The sequence below is a fragment of the Patagioenas fasciata genome, chromosome 10 (assembly GCF_037038585.1).
Source record: "Patagioenas fasciata isolate bPatFas1 chromosome 10, bPatFas1.hap1, whole genome shotgun sequence".
NCBI lineage: Eukaryota > Metazoa > Chordata > Aves > Columbiformes > Columbidae > Patagioenas > Patagioenas fasciata.
Window position 1 is genome coordinate 247,661 of NC_092529.1, and position 19,351 is coordinate 267,011.

A 19,351-nucleotide genomic window follows, 5' to 3' on the forward strand; every position below is an offset into this window, starting at 1 on the left:
CTCTAAAAGTAGGCACATTGTACTGTCAAGGATAAAAATGTGGGCACAGATAAAGTTTATTTTTTCCGTCCTGGTTAAAGAAATTCACACTGGCCAAGCAAACCCATGAACAGATGCTGTCACAACAGCCAAAATAGCATCCCCATGCCACGGCGTGTCCAAGAAGTGATAGCCTGTGCTAAAACAATGCTGTGCGTTACTCAGAGCTTTCACACAACGCGTGTCACCAGAAGTGAGATGAGGATGATATGAACTCAGGCAACTGAGGCGAATGGAGATTGACAGAGTAACTCTGCCCTGCAGCGCTCCAGAGAATGGTTCAGAGAGACAGAACGTCCCGGGAGCGAGTCATCCTGCAAAGGCGTCAGAACACGGAGGGGAGAGGTGGAAAAGCCATTTAAATTACAAGAAAACAAGCTGTGCTTTGTCAGCTTTTTGCAGGTCTCTTTTGAGTAGCTGTAGGTTATTACCATTAACCTAGGATGCTATTAAATCCACCTAGCTAATCAGACCCAAAGGGGTGATTTGAAAGAAAAGGCGAAATGAAACCTGGCTATGGAGGAGGCGTTTCCTCAGTCATTCACATCGGTGCGTTGTGCGGCTCTTACGCCAGTCTGATATGTACAGATTCATCCATTTCTTCCCTTTCTGAATTTCCTTCATCTTGCAGAGCGGCCGCTAAGTGTGAGCTTCCCTCCAACCTCATCCAGGTCCTCAAGCAGTGCCTTCTCCTCTGTCTTCCACAATATTCATTATTCATCTTTCAAGAAGCAGAAGAAGATCCCTTCAGCTCTTATGGAGGTAGGAGTGAGCTGCCTGAGAAAGTCAAGCAGCTGTGGAGCATGGTGTGTCTGTAAGTGCTCTGTGTGCGGTGGGCCCAGCCCATGCTCTGGTCTACTTTGATCACACAATTACTTTTTTCTGTTTGTTGTTGGGGTTTTGTTTGTTTGTTTTCCACAATAGTGTTTAAAATGCAAAATCCTCTGAATGACAACACAGCCATTAGTCCCAGACAGCACAGGTTCGCGGGGGGAAAGTCCTGCTTAACAAATGTAATGTAATTCTACGAGGAGGTTACCTGGCTGACCACGGGAGCCTGTGGACGGGACCTGTCCGGGTTTGGGTGAAGCCTGCGGTACCGTCTCTCACAGTCTCCTCCTGGACAGGACGCCCAGCCGGGCAAACACACAGTGCAGCGGGCGAGCAAGCCGCCCACGAACTCAGCGCACGGAGGGACTGGGATTTCACTGAAATCGGCAGGGGTTTATCATTGCATTAAAGAATAGGGTGCAAACACCTTCTTGATCTCGTTTTACAGTAGAGACACTGGAATTTCTTGAGGTTTATTTGTGCTGTGGTGAAACTGAGCCAAAGACAGGAGCATGAAATACAAGCACCTGAATACTGAAAGAACTGATGCACAAACTGCAGCCCCGTTAAGAAAAAAGCATTGCCTTTCTATCCCTAAGGAGGTGGCACGTGTTTATTAATATGAACTGGCTCACAACAGTATTGCTCCATAACTTTTTCTAACTTATGTACCCAGGTCCCGGAGCATTTCTGTTCTGCTTCAGAACACTGCTATATCGCTGCCCAGCCTTCTTGTGTCAGAGCTACAAAAGCTGACTTTGGACCTGTGCCCTTTCTAAATCCAATACTATGGCAGCTTACTACTGTGACTCATAACGTACTCTGCATTGTGTACGTGTAGTTCCATCTACTCAAAATCTGGATCTTTAAGAATATTAAGCACTTAGATCTCAAAATAATTCTGTGAGAGGGCAGCACTTAGAAATATTATTCCACAAGTGAAATCAAGTCATAGTCAAGTGGCTAACACAAATAGATATAAAACCATTGTGAAGCCTTCCATATATCCACATCTTAGAAGAGTTCAGTCATAAGGCTGTAATTCCCTTTTGGAAGAATGTATTTTTAATATATAAAAAACCAGACCTGGGAAAAGGGCAAGTTTGGCTTCTCAGAGCACAACTGTAAACTTGCTGACCTCAATAATAACTCGACTGCACACTTTCCATGAGAGTTACTGAGAACCGGAAGTTTAACCAGAAATCTTCAAACAGTTAAAAAGAACCATAATGCCATGTTTATATTTTTTCTGTCTCAATATTTTTAATGGTCTACTTGTGGTTTCACAGACACAGACCTGGCTGTCTGGTGTGATGTGAACTTGCACGGTCAGGTGGGGAAAAGCCTTTGCTGGTTCAAACCCCGGTTTCTCCCGCCCTGCTCCAGGTGGCAGCCTCGGGAGAGGGAGCGACCATCAGCGGCTACCTCAGCAGATGCAAGGGCGGCAAGAGGCACTGGAAGAAACGCTGGTTTGTTATCAAAGGCAAAGTCCTCTACACCTACATGGCGAACGAGGTACCGTGCAATCTGACTTGAAGTACTTTCCTGAGTTCCCTTCTTTGCTCCCTACAGGCAGCACAAGTAAATGTTGGGCCTGGCAGCTCCTCCGGCAGCCGAGGACGCGAGACAGCAACTAGAGCATTTCTAACGTGTTTTCTCTCTTCCCAGTCCCTTTCCTTTTTTAATTTCTTCTCCTTTGTGAATAGCTCCAATACACATAAGCCTGAAGTGTAATACAAAGTTTGGTTATAACAGACATATTTCATAAGCAGAAGCATAAAAATTCATTTTGCTGAACGAAGGACACAGAATACAAGAACTGTAGTAATAGTGATATTTGGTACTTTAAGCCTCCAGAACACTTTGCAAACATAAATCATTTAAACTCTCATCACCGTTGTGGTGGCTGCATGAAGCAACACTATCGCCTTTAAACTGATGAGGAGATAGAGGCACAAAAGAGTTCATGATTTGGTGAGCAATCCAGACAATCAGCATCAAATTCTGTATCCAGTACCTTTACCTCACCTCTGCCAACCTGAAAAGCTGTCACTTCTGGTTCAACGACAGGGTAAAAGCAACAGATGGCTAATTACACTTTGCATTCCCAGTTTGCAATTTTGCTTTTAAAAGCACAAGCAAAAGCAACATACGTAAACAGAAAACATAACCTAAACACAGTGACCAAAGCTGCAGCTATCAGTAACAGCTGAACCGCAATTCTACCAAGGCTCTTTGTTTTCTTTAACTTGTACAAAGCAGTGTCTGGCAAGCAAAATTCATGGATGTTTCTGAGGAATAAATTAACAATTAATTGCATTACCAGCTCAGAAATTTCAAAGCAGCATTTTCAAAAGCAAGTGTGCTGTTTGAGACGGTGCACATTTCTAAGAGTTTCTAGTGCAATGAAAGGAAATGACAGGGTACCAAAAAGATGACCACTTGCACTCGGCAAGCAAAGCTGGTTGGGTGAAGTGCAACGGGGAGCGGGTGTCAGGGCTTCAGAACCGCTGCCGTGCTCTCAGCCGCCTCTCGGTTGCCTCCTGGACCATTACGTCAAGAACAGCCACTAAAGTCACAGCTCACTGACCTTCATGGCCGCGGGGGTAACCGCGAAGAACCGGATTTCAACGGCGGTGCTCAGATTCAGAACTGTGACCAGATGAGGGTGCGGTAGAGGCCAGAGCCGCCCGTGCAGCGGAACATTCACACCGCTGCTGCTGCGGCCCTGTCGGAAGGGGTCACACCAGTGCTTAGTTTTCGGATAAAGCCCTCAAACCGGTGCAAGCCTGCTCTCCAAATGCTGGTTCTCTTCTTGTATGCTTTCAGGACAAAGTTGCCACAGAAAGCTTGCCTTTGCTGGGTTTCACCATCGCCCCAGAAAAGGAGGAAGGAAGCACCGACACGGTTTTCCACCTCTACCACAAGCAGACTCTGTTTTACAGCTTCCGAGCGGAGGACAACAACCTGGCACAGAGGTACGGGCTGCACTCCACTGCAGCCAGCGCACAGGCCCAAAGCTTCACGGAGGGCTTTTGTCCCCTCTCACTTCAGAATGCCTTCCTAACAGAGGAAACAGGCCGTTCACTGAGCCCCAGGGCACGTCACTGGCCCACGCGACACTGACAAAATCTACCTGGTGCTTGCCAGTTGTTCAGGAAGGAGAATTTGCTCCCTCGTGTAGGTAAAGAGCAGGCTGAGTCTCAAGAGCCCTGCCTAGATATCTGTCCGACGTGGTAACTGTACGGAAACCTCTCTGGTTTATGTATTCTATTTATTCATCACTTAGCTTCTCTATCAACAAATAGTTGTTTAGATTTCCCATTCTAATACTGCTGTTTCCACATAATAAAACACTCATTAAATCAGTAATAAAAAGGCCAGCACCTCAAGACACACGGGGAAGGAAATGAGTGTTTATGGGAGGTTTTGGTGCTTTTAAACATACTTCAGTGGTTTCACCTTTCCTGTCCTAAGACACCACTTGTACCATCTTTGAGATGTTACAATAAATTACTGGTAAAGGTCGTAGTAGAACATAAGAGTCCAAGTATCCAGTTCCTTCCTTTAATCATAAACCATAGCTCCTCACTAGGGCTGGGATGGGAAATACAGTCCTTCAGGCTTTTTGTTCTTAAAATACACATAACTTTACCTGTACCGCTTTTTCTTTCCTGCCCCGTCTAGGTGGATTGAAGCCATGGAAGAAGCGTCCATATTATAGCAGCTATCACTCAGTGGACTTGGATCAAATTCTCAGATTCTGTACATTCCCAGCAACGCTCTCCTGTCTTACAAACTGAACAGTGTATTTCAGGCTACGTACACTTGATGCGAACTGTTTCCACATTGCTCTTTTGCTTCCTCCTTCTTACATCTGCATTTTTGCAAATGGAAACTTTAAAATAGAGAATATTTATGGTGATCTTTATGTCTGTGCAAGTTCAACTTGTACTATAAGCTTCTCCTCTCATCCCACAGTAAACCAAGTCTAACATCAAGACAAGAAAATACATGGAAATACTGACTACAGCAAGTAACAGGCTCAGTTTTACTTACTCTAGAGCACTATCATATTTCATTGGGTTGGTTTTGATGTCTACCATGAAACAAGAAACGATGTAGTAAACAACAAGTGGTCATTTAAAGCACTTTATTATTTTTATTGAACCACCGCTTCATTTCTTCGTGTTTCTAAGGAGTTCTGTGGCCTGATTTATTACTCATCCATTAACAAGTGCCAGCATGAAATCATGCCCCATGTATGCTAAATTGCTTCCACAGACAATGAACGAACAACACATTGAATTAACCTGGTCTACCAACACTTCACTGGCTGTGGTCCAGGATAATTACTTACTATCAATTTATAATTTTACGCAGACCGCTGCATAATTTATTTTAAAGGGTTTAATTTCATCCCACTGCAGTACTTTGAAATGCACTCGGTAGCTCTGCAAACCCAGATGCTGAATACTATCACTTCTCCCTAAATACTGCATCAGACTCAAACCCAAACATTATCTTTAATTTATTATAAACCTACAGACAGTTTTTATTTAACACTAGCCTCCCTAGTAGCGTTAAGGTTTTTACCATCTATTTAAATAGCCTCTCTCCCGTTGTTTCTCTGTTCCTGTTCCAAAACGCCCTCTCGAGCTGGCTGCGGGACGCGGTGCCGCTCGGCGCGGGATCCCCGAGCCAGGCTGGGCCCTGGGTGGCTTTGGGTTGGTTTTTATATTTTCAGTGGTTTGGAGTTTTTATAAAGAAGGTTGAGAAGTGGTGTTCTAATCATTGCAATAAAATGATTTCATGTCCTATATTTGTGATAATATTTGACTGAGGAATAGAATGGCATTTATGATTAAAATATATCTTTGTATAAAAATACCACGTTCAAGAATTTACTTACATGAAAATGTATTGGGGGGGATTTTTATCACTTTCATTTTTCCGTTCCTTCCAGAAGCTTAGAGGATATCTGAATTTTTGGCCCTAACAAACTGTTTAGAATTGTCTGTATTTTTAAAGGTCTATTATATGTATCAAAATTATAAAGGTAGCTTAAAACCCCCCCGAAAAACAACAAATACACACCTACCACTAAATAAAAATATAGTTGTTTGGGGGTTTTGTTTGGTGGTGGTTTTTTTGTTTGTTTTGGTTTTGTTTTTTAATACATCTGAGTCGGATAGTTTCATGAAATGTAGGTTATCATATGCAAACAGAAACCAAGTATGAGAAATGTAAAACTTCTGTACATTTAGTCCATGTGTGAACACCAATGTTAACTCCTTGTTTCATGTTAGAATCATGGCCTTGCTACCAGTACACTTTAAATGTTTATCCCCCCTTAGAAATATTTTGCACTGACAAAAGAGTAAGACAACGTTGAACAGAGTAAGAACTCTACCCATGGCCCAAACAAAACAGAACTGCACTACAGAATACCAGTATTATGAAGATTTAGGTGCTGACATTTACTGACTCTTGTATGAAGTTTTCAGCTACAAGCAAGAAATGAATACATGAAAATATTTTGTTGTAAAAAATAAGACAGTGCTATTAGACATTGTTTTAAGTAACGTGGAAAAATAAAAGAGCAAAACCTAACTGCAGTTCTACAGGCTTTTCCTTTCCATTATTTTTACCTCCTTTAATTCCAGCCTTGCGGTTCCAGTTACTGTTAACAGACACCAACCTACTGAGCCATTCTCTGACAAGCTAAGGAAGAGCACCAGGTCAGAGGGTGGTAGAAACACGACTCGGACCTAACCGGCGCGAGGCCGCACGGCGTGCGCCTCCCGCACAGCCCAGCTACCGCCCGCTGCAGCCAGCGGCACCAACGGGCTCGACACGGCGCAAAGGGGACAGAAAAGGAAACGTCCCCACAGTTTCAGTCCACCGTTAATCTGAGCAAAGCCAGGCACCAGAGACAGAAATTATCTTCACTCCAGAGTTGAACCAGTAACCACCTTTTAGAAAATGCTAACATCCTATAATAGATGTAGGTAGAGACACAGTTTACTATAAGCCATGTACTCACAGCTTTCTTCCTAACTAGTAACTAGTATTACTTCTTCAAAACAAAGACTGCTCCACACCCTAACAAATGTTTCAAAAAAATGTAGCAGTAAGTCACAATGTACTGGCTGCTCAGCCAACAGCTCAGGTGTGCGCCGATCTCGCTTGTTTCAGTGGTTTTCTGCTTATTTGCTACTTATTGAAAAGCATTACAATTATTAGCCATTATCTGCGGCTGTTACTTCGATCTACCTTACAGTATTTGCCTAATTAAGATTTTTTTTTAAACAGTTATTATTTTTCCAAATGATGGTACAAGTCATCAAGTGCTGGAGAGTATTCAGACACAACAAGACCCTGTGCCAGTCCAGGAGCGCGGCTGGTCCTGCTGGGACCGCGGCCCTTCCCGGCGCCCCCGCGCCGCTCTGGGGCTGACGGGTGCACACTGTGGACACCCCACGCTGCTGTGGGGCTGACGGGTGCACACTGTGGACACCCCCAGGCTGCTGTGGGGCTGACGGGTGCACACTGTGGACACCCCACGCTGCTGTGGGGCTGACGGGTGCACACTGTGGACACCCCCAGGCTGCTGTGGGGCTGACGGGTGCACACTGTGGACACCCCACGGCCCTTCCTGGTGCCCCCACGCTGCTGTGGGGCTGACGGGTGCACACTGTGGACACCCCACGCTGCTGTGGGGCTGACGGGTGCACACTGTGGACACCCCCAGGCTGCTGTGGGGCTGACGGGTGCACACTGTGGACACCCCACGCTGCTGTGGGGCTGACGGGTGCACACTGTGGACACCCCACGCTGCTGTGGGGCTGACGGGTGCACACTGTGGACACCCCCAGGCTGCTGTGGGGCTGACGGGTGCACACTGTGGACACCCCACGCTGCTGTGGGGCTGACGGGTGCACACTGTGGACACCCCCAGGCTGCTGTGGGGCTGATGGGTGCACACTGTGGACACCCCACGCTGCTGTGAGGCTGACGGGTGCACATTGTGGACACCCCACGGCCCTTCCCAGTGCCCCCGCGCCGCTGTGGGGCTGACGGGTGCACATTGTGGACACCCCCAGGCTGCTGTGGGGCTGACGGGTGCAAATTGTGGACACCCCCAGGCTGCTGTGGGGCTGACGGGTGCAAATTGTGGACACCCCCAGGCTGCTGTGGGGCTGACGGGTGCACACTGTGGACACCCCCAGGCTGCTGTGGGGCTGACGGGTGCACATTGTGGACAGCCCCAGGCTGCTGTGGGGCTGACGGGTGCACACTGTGGACACCCCCAGGCTGCTGTGGGGCTGACGGGTGCACACTGTGGACACCCCCAGGCTGCTGTGGGGCTGACGGGTGCACACTGTGGACACCCCCAGGCTGCTGTGGGGCTGACGGGTGCACACTGTGGACAGCCCCAGGCTGCTGTGGGGCTGACGGGTGCACACTGTGGACAGCCCCAGGCTGCTGTGGGGCTGACGGGTGCAAATTGTGGACACCCCCAGGCTGCTGTGGGGCTGACGGGTGCACACTGTGGACACCCCATGCTGCTGTGGGGCTGATGGGTTCACACTGTGGACACCCCCAGGCTGCTCGTGCCCTGTGGTTCCGGTACCGCAGCCATGCAGGGGCTTGGACTGAAAGGTCCAGCGAGTGTCACTGCTTGTGAAGGGAAAAGAAAGTACCAACACTTGGCCAGGGGAAAAGATGTTTCCCTGTCCCTTTGTGAACCTCCTGCTGCACCAGAACATCAGCCCAGCTTCACCAGGTACTTGAGAACACGACACACAGTGTGTGTGCTGAAACAGTGGGATCCTTCAGCCTGGTTAACTCCCAGACACCACTTCTCATTGAGTTTCGACAAGAAAGCTTCTAGACTGCAGTTTACGGTTCCTTCCAGAGAGACCCAAGTAACATACATATATATTGTTTAAATATGACCTTCCCTAAAAGAACTGTTTCACAAATACTCTGAAGGTCTTCCTTTTCCTCAGAATAACAACAAACACCAGGAAACCTTTGAAGTGCCCATGAAACAGCACTGTCATTCTTTGCCATGTTTTCTTAGTACTATTCTTACTAAAAGACAAGAATTTTACATTCTTTTGATTATTTTAATTGCTTTTTCCCCCCATGGAAGTGTTGCAGCTTGTTTCTAATCTATATGCTTTGGAAAGCCATGGAATACGTTTTACATGAACATGTTCTGATTTTTTTCATCTTTTTACTTGTAGTACTACATTTTTATGTCCTTTCCTCACTTTACCGCATAATTGCCTTCCTCTGTCTCAAATATTTTTAGATGACAAAGTTGATTTTAAAAAAGGTCAGTCCACTTGTACGTTCACAAAGCTATAACCCCATATCAAATAAAAAGGCCATTGCCACCAGCACGTGCGAACAGGCGCCCCGTGTCCCCTGTGTGCCGCCCTCAGCAGGGCCAGCGAGCCCTGGGCGCACAAAGGGGCCAGGTGGGCGCCCGATGGAAAACACCAACTGACACTCAGGCTCCTGAAACAAGCAAGTCCAGAGACACTACAAACGTGGCATTTCAGGATGGAGGGAAGTCACCATGTCCTCCAGCGCTCCCAATGTCCTTGTAGCACACTGTCTCAGTGGACAGCATGTCCTCTATTACCTTAAATTAAATCTGGCTGCACTTGCACTTGCAGGTTCGCTACAGAGAAGTTCAAAGGCAAATGCCACAGACTGCACCCAGACAGCATCGCATCTCTTCCATTGCACATTCTGGGGATAACAGCAAGCAGCATATAACAGATAATATAGACACTTCTTTTAGAATGCATCTTTTACACACTGGAACAGCCCCACTGCACAAGCAATGCCTTAATTCTGACCATCACCTGAGTGTCAGAAACGCAAGGAATCACTCTTCCCTCTTTGCAGAATAAACAGTGTGTCATGAGCTAAGTAACTGCATTTCAGATAAACCAGTAAAGCTCTCCAGAACTCTGAAGTGAGATTTTTCTGCAGTCAACAAAGCCTGGAGCAGACACCAAGCTGCTTGTCTAAGAGACAGTTACAGAGAACGAGGGCAGAACCCCACAGGATGGAGGTCACACCTCAGCGCTGCCCTGAACACAAGGACCTGTACTTCAAAAATAGCTACTCACGCTTAAAAGAGAGATTGAAATGGAATGCGGCATTAACAAGACAAAACAGTTTATACTATTAAAACCTTCTCAGTCACTTGTAACTGTTGAATTCTTCCATGCTAGGCATCAGTTTTGCTCTTAAAATTAACCTCAAAAGTTTCAGGAAAACTCTCTCAAGATTTTAAGCACCTGAAATGCCAACCTAAAAAAACCCAACCAATCAACCAACCAACACCAGAACTCTACAACAGTCAATCCCAAATATTTAAAACACATGAACAACCTTAAATCCTACTTTTATTTTGTGTTTCTTGTCCTGCCCTGTCTTTTGCCCCCCTCCAGTCCACTGCCAACACCGCCACCACAATCAGTGTTCCCGGCCCGTGCCACGGGTGCTGTTCCAGCCCACTCTGCACTGGTTGTCTCGTTCCACACCTGACACCCCTCTGTCCCTGCCATGTGCACATCTCCCATCTCACCTCCGGTCAACGGCGAATTCACCTGTTCCTCCAGGCCAGGGGCAACTCCCATGGGGTCTCGTCACTCTTCCTCTGTTCGGCCGCTTTGCAGAGCACTTCTTCTTCTGAGGCAACTGTCCCACAAACGGGAGAAGCTAAAATGTCCTTGTTATCAGCAGCAGAGTCTGAGAAAGACCACCGCTGAAATCCTCTCTGAAGCACGGCTGCGGCCATTCGCGCAGGCCTTGAGGAGCCTGGCTGGAGCGGAGCTGGTGTGACGCGGCGGCTGGGCCTGCTCCTGGCAGTGGAAACGAGGAGGAACAAGGACACGACTCCTCCTGTCCTCCAAACCTCTCCTCAACTCGCCAAGCAGGAAGCAGAGAGAGGGAAAGCAGCAACTCATTGCTGGCTCCAGCACCGTCCTTTCTTCTTTTCAGTCCGTTGGAGACCTGTCGGTAAGCGGAACAACAAGCATTTGCAAGAAGGGAATGAAAGAGGATGGACAGCAACTGCAAAAACACTAAATAATCATTTGTTACTTTGGAGTCATGGTTTTTTTTTCAGCTATTAACCAACTTTAAATAAGCCCACAGGCACCACATTTGTCGCACTAGAACACAGGCGGTATGTTGGTGTCAGCTACCAAAACTAACAATAACAAACCTACCAGCCTGTCACTATCACAACCTGTGAGCTTCAAATTTAACATTTTCAAGATTTCAAGTAGTTACAGATATTAGTAAAACACTACACAATAGAACTTGGAATCTGTTCACTATTTTTAAATACAAGAAACAAACCAAATCACACGCTCAGAAGTTGTAACAATATTTTAATTTCCATACTCTGAAAGCATGAAGTTCTAACTCACGATGACTCCCCGCACCCTGCCCTGGAATCCTCACAGCTGTCAACCGACACCTTGGAACGCTTTTGCAAGGTAACACTGGGCAATCTTATGCAATTGATTTTCAAATTACTGTGCAAAACATTCACTAGGGTATCCGCAGGCTTTGCTTAGTAGGATATGCAGTTCTCACTACTCTCTTTGCATTTCCAGTTCCCCTCAGATAGAGAAAAAATACACCTTTAAAGAATTTCTGTAGATGTTGTCTCCCATTCAAACCAAAACAATTTATTGGCAGCATTCAAAACCACAGAGCATTTTGCTTCAACAGACTAGACCACTGGTGTAAAGAAAGTTGTTACTGGGAGCGCTTGCAAAGCTCGAAATTCCAGTCCACTCCAAATACTGGTAGCCAGAGATCAGGAAAGTAGAAAGGAACGGTTGGCAATCCAAAGCCATAGAAACGCTGGACCTCCTTTTAAGAGGTACAGAGAAGAGAATTTGCTAGTGAGCAGAAGCAAATAAATGTAAAATAACACTATATCTCTGAAGAGCTCAAAATAATCATCCGAGATTTCTACATAAAGCAGAAATTTAACTGAAAGCATCCTAGTCTACTTCATCCCCATTCTATATACATGGATGTTCCTGCTCACCAAGGTAACTCTAAAAATCAACAGCTGCTTTATTCACTGTGGGATTCTGCTCTGGTTCATTCGGAAAGGGACAATCCACCGCCGAAGAGCACACAACTGATCATCGCCATCACAAGCAACAGTCTCGTCAGAGAACTCTGACCACCAGACCAAACTATTTGCTACCTAACCATGGACACAGCTGGTGCGACACAATAATAACAAGATTAAAACTTCCATTCTGATGAAAACATTTTAGGATAAAATAAAGGACAGAAGATTAGATTCAGTTTAAACTTGCTTACAACCATGACCCAACAGATGCACATCTCACTGTTTAAAACCAGACTAAGAACAATTAATTCCTTTAGTATATTTCACTTGCAAAAGGTGAGCTTTTTTGACAAATCCTCTACTTAAAACACCATGCTGTGCTCTGAGATGCTGCTCCACACATCATTACCCTTGATTTATAACACGGGAAAAATGCTCATCCCATAACATCTAACCCACTTCCATAGTAAGGCCATTTTGAAAATCCTTAATGGTTTATGTTGCAAAAATGTGTTTACACCTTAGCAGTACGTTTATGAATAAAGAACCTGCTTTTTAAGGTATGTGTGCGCCCATGTTTTGAGAACATGACATTTCTTCACATATTGAACATTTCAGTAGTGAACAAACACTAAAGACATTTTTTGAAACATTTTTCTTTATTTACGTATTGCACGTACATCTATACATCATGCACTTTGATGTTATTAACTCCAGTTTCGGAGTTTATCAACTCCAGTTTGCACTCAGTGATCCGTGTGAGCCCCTTCCAACTCAGAATCAGGACATTCTATGAGTTTTGCAACAGTAAAGGGTATAATTCATTAGCGTTGTTCTTAATTTCTCATCTCCTTGCCCCAAATAGCCAGTTCTGACAACAAAACCCACAAAAAACTCAACACACAACAGAAGAAGCCCCCCAAACAAAGAACTGAGGGTGCTGACTGTAACTCTTCAGACAGCAGCACCTCCTGTTTAATCAATTACTGCTTTTAGCTGCCACCTCTTCCACACCTTGCCTTTCAGGAGTCACTATCGCCTCACATCTTCCAGTTTCACCCTTCACGAGACCACTCCTTAAGCAAGCTCCTACCAGAATCACTAGGCCTAAGAGAAACTTACTGGAAGCACCACGATCATTTTGACAGGAAGAAAGAGCTGCACATAACGACAAGTGACCATGGTCCTGGGTCGGCACAGGACAGGCTCGGGTGAGGAACACTGAGCAATGGGAGCTCCCGCACCCCGGCTGCGCACAGGCCTGGCTCACGGGCAGGACGGGCTCATGGGCAGGACAACACTGGGCTGGCGCCCAGGCCTGGCTCACGGGCAGGACAACACAGGGCTGGCGCCCAGGCCTGGCTCACGGGCAGGACAACACGGGGCTGGTGCCCAGGCCAGGCTCAGGGGCAGGACGGGCTCATGGGCAGGACAACGCTGGGTTGGCACCCAGGCCTGGCTCACGGGCAGGACAACGCTGGGCTGGTGCCCAGGCCAGGCTCACGGGCAGGACGGGCTCATGGGCAGGACAACGCTGGGTTGGCGCCCAGGCCAGGCTCAGGGGCAGGACAGGCTCACGGGCAGGACAACGCTGGGCTGGCGCCCAGGCCTGGCTCATGCCCACCATCACACCTTTGAGGCAGAACCACCTCACGAGCAGCTCCACTGGGAGAGCCCCAATAGCACTGACTTCACAGAACCAAACACCCAGGGCAGCCTGGCCGTGGCCTTTGCGGGAGCAGCATCACCTGGACGCCCCCCGGTGACTCGCGATCCTCAGTGAGAACGAGGCGCACGCGGCACACCGGCACCCACCTGCGCACACACCCCCTCCGGCCGCTCGCAGCTGGCGGCGCGGAGCCCCGGGGCGGGGTTCCGAGGGGCTGCCCCTGCCCCGCCCCGGCTCCCGGGGGAGCCCGGTCCCGCGGGCCCCGCACACCCGCGCGGGGGCACCGGCGCGCGGGGCCCGGGCCCAGGTAGCCCCTCCCCTCCCTCCGCCAGCCCCGCCCCGCGAGGGGGATGGCGGGGCCGCGCTGCTGCCGGGAGGAGGCGGCGGGGAAACGCTCGCGGACGGCGGCAGCGGCGGCCGGGGTCACGAACTCTGACCTTTCCCAGGGGCACGGCACACAAACCAAAACACCACCCCCCCGCGCGGCCCCGTAACACTGCCCCGCCCCCCCCGCAGCCCCGGGACCCCCGCCCCGCCGCCGCCCGCACGGGGGGAGGGAGGGCCGCAGCTAGGCACCGCCACCCGGCACCGGCCCGCCCGGGCCCGGGTCACCGCTAGGGCACGCGTGGCGCCAGTTCCTGAGGTAAAAATGTTCCTTTTTTAAAATGGACGCGGCCCGGTTGGGTCTCTGTCGCTGGGGCCGGGGAGCGGGCGCGGGGAGGCGGCGCCGGGGCCCTGCTCGGGACACCCCGAGCGGCAGCGGGGAGGGTAACGCCGGGTGGAGGGGAGAGGGGTTCGGAGGCGCCGGCGTTGTTGGTAAGCGGGAGCCGGCCGCGCTGCCGGCCTGCCTGCGCTCCCGGGGACACGGCGCCACTGCGCGGGGCCGGGCCGGTGCGGGGCCGCCGCGCTGGGGTGCGGGTCGCCTGGGGTCGCAGCCGGTCCGGTGAGAGCCGTCTGCTGTCCAGGGGGTCGCAGGGGCGACGGCTGCGGCGCTGACGAGCTCGGGACGCGGACACAGAGAGAGAAGATGGAGTCTGAGCGGGCGGAGGCGGCGGCGTGAACCCGACCCTTTTACCTTTGCCACCGGGAGGGCGGAGGGGAGGGGGCGGCGGGTACTTTGCATACGGGGCTGAGACCGCCGCCATCTTACCGGCCGCTTTCCTACTGCCAGGCCCGGGCCTCTGTGAAAGACCCGACATAAGCGTATACCGGAGGGGAGGGGAAGGGCGCCTAATGGCGGCGGCAGCAGCCCCGCCTGGGACTTGGCTGACCGCCAGCGCCGCCATCTTGTGCTTGCCCGCGTCCCTCGGGTGTTTTCCTTCGCACTCGGGAGGCGGGGCCGCCGGCCGTACAGGCAGCTGCCCCAGCCAATCGGTGGCGAGTGTGGGAGTGCTGCGTGTTTGATGAGGTCATTGGCTGGGAGGGGAGGGAGGGGTGTGGCTTCGTGCGGCGCGAGGCGCCTGCGGGCCCTCAGCAGCGGGCTGCGCGCGCGGTTGCTGTGTGTCGGGCGCGAGCGCGCCGCAGCCAATGGGGGCGCGCGGCGGGAAGGCGGCTGCGCGCGGGCGGGGCGGGGCCGCCCTGTCCGGGGCTCCCGCCGCCCACCGTCGGTCGTTGAGGGGATTCGGGCCGGGGTGTCAGAGCCGCAGCGGGACAGCGGCTCCCGGGAGAGCCGGACACGCCAGCCCTGCCTTTCCCGGCTCCTCCAGCTCCTGCTGAGGAGGCGCGAGCTGGCCTGCCGCTCCCAGTGTGGAGAACCCTGCTTGTTTAAGACAAAGGAACAGATTTCAGTGAGCTTGAATTCGGCCTCTTGCCGTGTCATCTTGGTAGGGCCATACCTATAGAATATCTTCAAACGGAGTGTGTGACTGTGTTTGAGATTCCCCTGCAGCTGAGGGAGGGGCGCATGGTTTTATGCCGTCTTTTGGACAGCAGTGCAGCTGGGTGTACGGTGTTGGCTGCCACCTTGTTACACCGAAAGTGTTTTCCTGGTGCTCCAGGTGTGTCTTTGCAATTTTTAGGTTCCGCCTTTGTTGCTGTTTAGTTTAGTGCTGCCCAGGATTTGCAAGGAACCTCATTTTGCCTCATGTCACATTCCAGGGGTCAGCACCATTAACAAGCTGCCCTGGCATGGCTGTGTGTGGGCTCTGGGCTTCCAGCTGGGTTTGGTCAGGTTGCCTTCACTTATTGCTGGTTTGGGGAGGTAGAAAGTACTAAAAACCTTGGTGTATAACACCATGCAGCTGTCAGAGCCTCCCCGCAGCAAGGCCTGCAGTGGGTCTTCCGTGTTCTTACGAAAAAATAACTCATTGTCAGGGCTTCCTTCGTCTTAAAACACTGAGGAAAGAAACATGAACATACGGTTATCTTCCTTGCTGAAACTAAGAAATGAATTTAAGAAAAACCACAGGGAAGGAATCGCTGACCAGCTGAGGAGCTCTCCACAAGCTGCAGTGTCAAGTGTGTCTGTTAAAATGGTTCGTGAGCTTCCTGTGCAAGTTGGACACTCAAATAAACATGGCAAGCCACATGAGAAATCAGAATAAATACCATTTCCATCAGGAAGGTCTCAACTTTGATTATGCATTATTACAAATAGTCTTCCATTAACATATAATAAATAATTTTCACATTTAATTTACTGTAATATGTTTTAATTTTTTTAACTTAATGAATTTTGACATTTTCAATGCTAACGTAGTAGTAAGTTGCATTTGAGTGGGGGGCATGGGTGCTAGAGACATGCATGGATTTTTCTGTTATATGTTTTGCTATTATTGGTGGTATGTTTTAATTTTATGTTAAATCATTGCTTTGCAAGTACCAGCAGAAGGCATTCAATAAAACATCAAATGGGCCAGCGTTCCAGAATGCCCTTTCATTGCCTACACCTGGGTCAGAATCCGAACTCTGGCTCAGTAATGAGCAAGTAATGATTAAATCTTAATTAAATTCACCATTGGAGAAATGCAGACCTAATAATGATAATTAAAAATATATTGGAAGTGTCTATTTTCTTGTTTCTTCCCTTTTCTATATACTTTCCTTTTTTCCTCTTTTTATTTATTTTTTAACCTCGGAGAACATAGAGTTGAAGGAGCAGACACAATCGCATAAAACAATTGAGCATGTTCTCCTCAGAGTGATGATAGTATCACATTATAATAAAAAATAGTTTGGCTGACAGAAAACCTATTTTAGATGTGCCGTTTTCTCTCCCTTATTGTGCCAAGTTCCCGCAAGGGTGCGGACGAGCGTGGCAGTTTGACGGGACGGCTCCGGGCAGTGGGCTCACAGCAGCGCTCCCGGGCGCTGGCTCCGTCCAGCACGTGGAGCAGCAGCTCAGCTGAGAGAGCGCTTGGAGACCTGGGAATCCCACAAACAGCATCACTCACATTCATTTGTTCATCTATGAAATTAACATCTCTGCTTTGCAGCTTAAATAATAGAGTAGAAACCGTATATTAGAGGCTTTATAACGTAAAAGAATAACTGCGTGCCTCAGCTTTTTGAACAGTGTGCTTCCAGTATGCATGTACCTATACGTGCAAACACATCCATGGTGTTTTATTTGCCAGATATGTCAAGCACTATTGTAAATGATCAAAAAGCCGTATCAGAGATGTCTTGAATAAGGAAAAACGTAACTGTTGTGCCTGATGGAAGTTGCTGGCGTCTTTTCAAACAGGTTCTCTAATGGTCTTGCTTCGCCATGGCAACCAATGTGGAGGTGCTGGCTCAGCAGGTGGCTGAGGTGAGTGACAGATGATATCAACAGCCAGAATGTGAGCTTTGGAAATGAAAAACAATTTGGGAGTCCTTGCTGTTCACAATGAAGCATAAATGGATCAGAAAATCTTTATAGAACAGTATTGCTTTACACCTGGGGGCAAACAAGAAACCAGCGCAGCCAGGCTGTGATTTGTTTGCCTTCATTCTGGTGGCCCCTGTACTGGGAATGCAAGTAGGAATTTCAGCATGAGCTGCAGACAAACTCTGCTGTATTATGGATTGTTTAAAAAGGTAATACAGAAACATTTCTGGTAATTTGATCATTAGCTTTACCATTTTGGACATGACAAATTTTTGCTCATCTCCAAAGTTGCCATCTAAATCCAGAAGGGTGTTTGAAGTTCTCTGTTTTACTTATGCACTATGCTGAATTTACAGGAGGATGATTAATTTAAATCGGGCTATGAATTTTCTCTCTAGATGTAAGAGAAAAAGCACAAAATCTGCTTGAAGTGATATTGAGTGAGTCTTATCTTGATTTATGTTCACTGAAGCTTGAATGCTCAACAGCTAAAATGTCTAAATCAACTTGTAAACACTGAAACTGCATGTGATCATGTCCATAGAAAATAACCTATTTATCTCCTTCCGTATGCAAAATTGAGTCAAAAAATAAACTAGAATTTAGGTCTGTTTAAAGTTAACTGGATTAATATCCTTCAAATTTACTGTGATTTATCATATGATTGCATAATTATGAGATTTCGTAACTAACAAAGGGCAAGCAGGCTAAGAAGCCTCTGTAGACAAGGCCACTTTTCAGACGTTAGTTTGGGGTTTTCTTTGACCTACTGAACTAAGATTACACCTGGATATTAACAAATATTTTTGGTCAAGAAGCAGCTCTGTATGTGGAGGAAATGTGTGTCATTGTGTTTTCAGAATGGGATTCAAGATGCCCTACTTAGAGCAATTTTTTTCTAATAAATTTTGTTTCTCTTTAAATAGTGTGGGAAATGGTGTACTGAGTATCGTGGAAATTACATCTAAGGAGTAGTTTCAAAAAGCTCTAAAGTTTCACACTGAAAACTGACAAGCGAATTTTCACTATAGTTTGCTATACTAGGTATCAATTTGGCCAGCTGCATTTTCTTAAAAAGGCTTCCAAATAAACTTGGAAATAAAAACCTGTAATGGAAATGCTGGAAACCTTATACTATTTGATAGAACTTGAGTGCTATAACCACATCTAAGGCACTTAAAATATGTGACGTTTGTAATTCCTCGTGCAGGAAATGCACCGTGGTAACATAGTGTGATGGTTCTATCTTGCCCCTGGAGAGATCGCTCCATCTCAAGAGTGTATGAAGCTCTGTGATTTCTTCCTGGCCGGTGGGTACATACAGGGCCTCAGCTCTTTATAGTATTCAGCTCCTCCTTCAGTTATATGCCTGTCCACTGCATAACACCATGAAAACTTTGCTCATGGAAATACACTTACAAGCAGCATTATCTCATTAAGAATTAATAAACGCTATGACCGTGTTAATGTTGAACCATTTCTTTGTGAATGGCTGGCTGCCTGCTACTTGTGTCTTCAGTCAGATGCAGTTTTTAATGCAGATAAATACATTACTAGTTTTCTTGAAGTATGCTAAGGTTGTAGTCACTGCTTCTCAGGGAAAATGTAGTAAGAAACTTGGCACTGGCCTGAAAAAATGAGAGACTTTTTCAGAATATCATATTTTTTGTCAATTAAAATTAAATGGAAGGAAAGTGTAATTAATCATGCGCTGAATTTTAAGTTATGAATAATGAGAGACAAGTTGCGAACAGGATAGCTTAATGCAGATATTGGCAGGTTTAGCTATATCTGCATCATTTCTTCAATGTAATTGACGAATGTAGTGCATGGGTTTGTTGGGAACTGTGATGCCAAGCACCAAATCAGA

General features: G+C 47.8%; 3 protein-coding genes across 5 annotated transcripts in view; 2 read left to right on the top strand and 1 right to left on the bottom strand.

The window, feature by feature from the left end:
- FGD5 (FYVE, RhoGEF and PH domain containing 5) overlaps positions 1-6,483 on the top strand; it is an 83,063-nt gene extending 76,580 nt beyond the window's left edge. For all 3 annotated transcript variants that reach the window (XM_071812878.1, XM_065845767.2, XM_065845766.2), the window contains exons 18-21: positions 671-801; positions 2,257-2,385; positions 3,700-3,848; positions 4,558-6,483. In XM_071812878.1, the coding sequence (XP_071668979.1) occupies positions 671-801; positions 2,257-2,385; positions 3,700-3,848; positions 4,558-4,594 (446 nt within the window). In that variant the 3' untranslated portion in view covers positions 4,595-6,483. The remainder of the gene's footprint in view (positions 1-670; positions 802-2,256; positions 2,386-3,699; positions 3,849-4,557) is intronic.
- LOC139828743 (uncharacterized) overlaps positions 1-15,072 on the bottom strand; it is a 130,385-nt gene extending 115,313 nt beyond the window's left edge. Inside the window, exons 1-2 of the mRNA XM_071812882.1 lie at positions 13,124-15,072; positions 10,487-10,914 (exon numbers count right to left, since the gene is read on the bottom strand). Of these exons, the coding sequence (XP_071668983.1) occupies positions 14,285-14,956 (672 nt within the window). The 5' untranslated portion in view covers positions 14,957-15,072 and the 3' untranslated portion in view covers positions 10,487-10,914; positions 13,124-14,284. The remainder of the gene's footprint in view (positions 1-10,486; positions 10,915-13,123) is intronic.
- NR2C2 (nuclear receptor subfamily 2 group C member 2) overlaps positions 14,183-19,351 on the top strand; it is a 34,154-nt gene continuing 28,985 nt past the window's right edge. The window contains exons 1-2 of the mRNA XM_065845779.2: positions 14,183-14,313; positions 17,356-17,421. Coding sequence (XP_065701851.1) covers positions 17,380-17,421 — 42 coding nt within the window. The 5' untranslated portion in view covers positions 14,183-14,313; positions 17,356-17,379. The remainder of the gene's footprint in view (positions 14,314-17,355; positions 17,422-19,351) is intronic.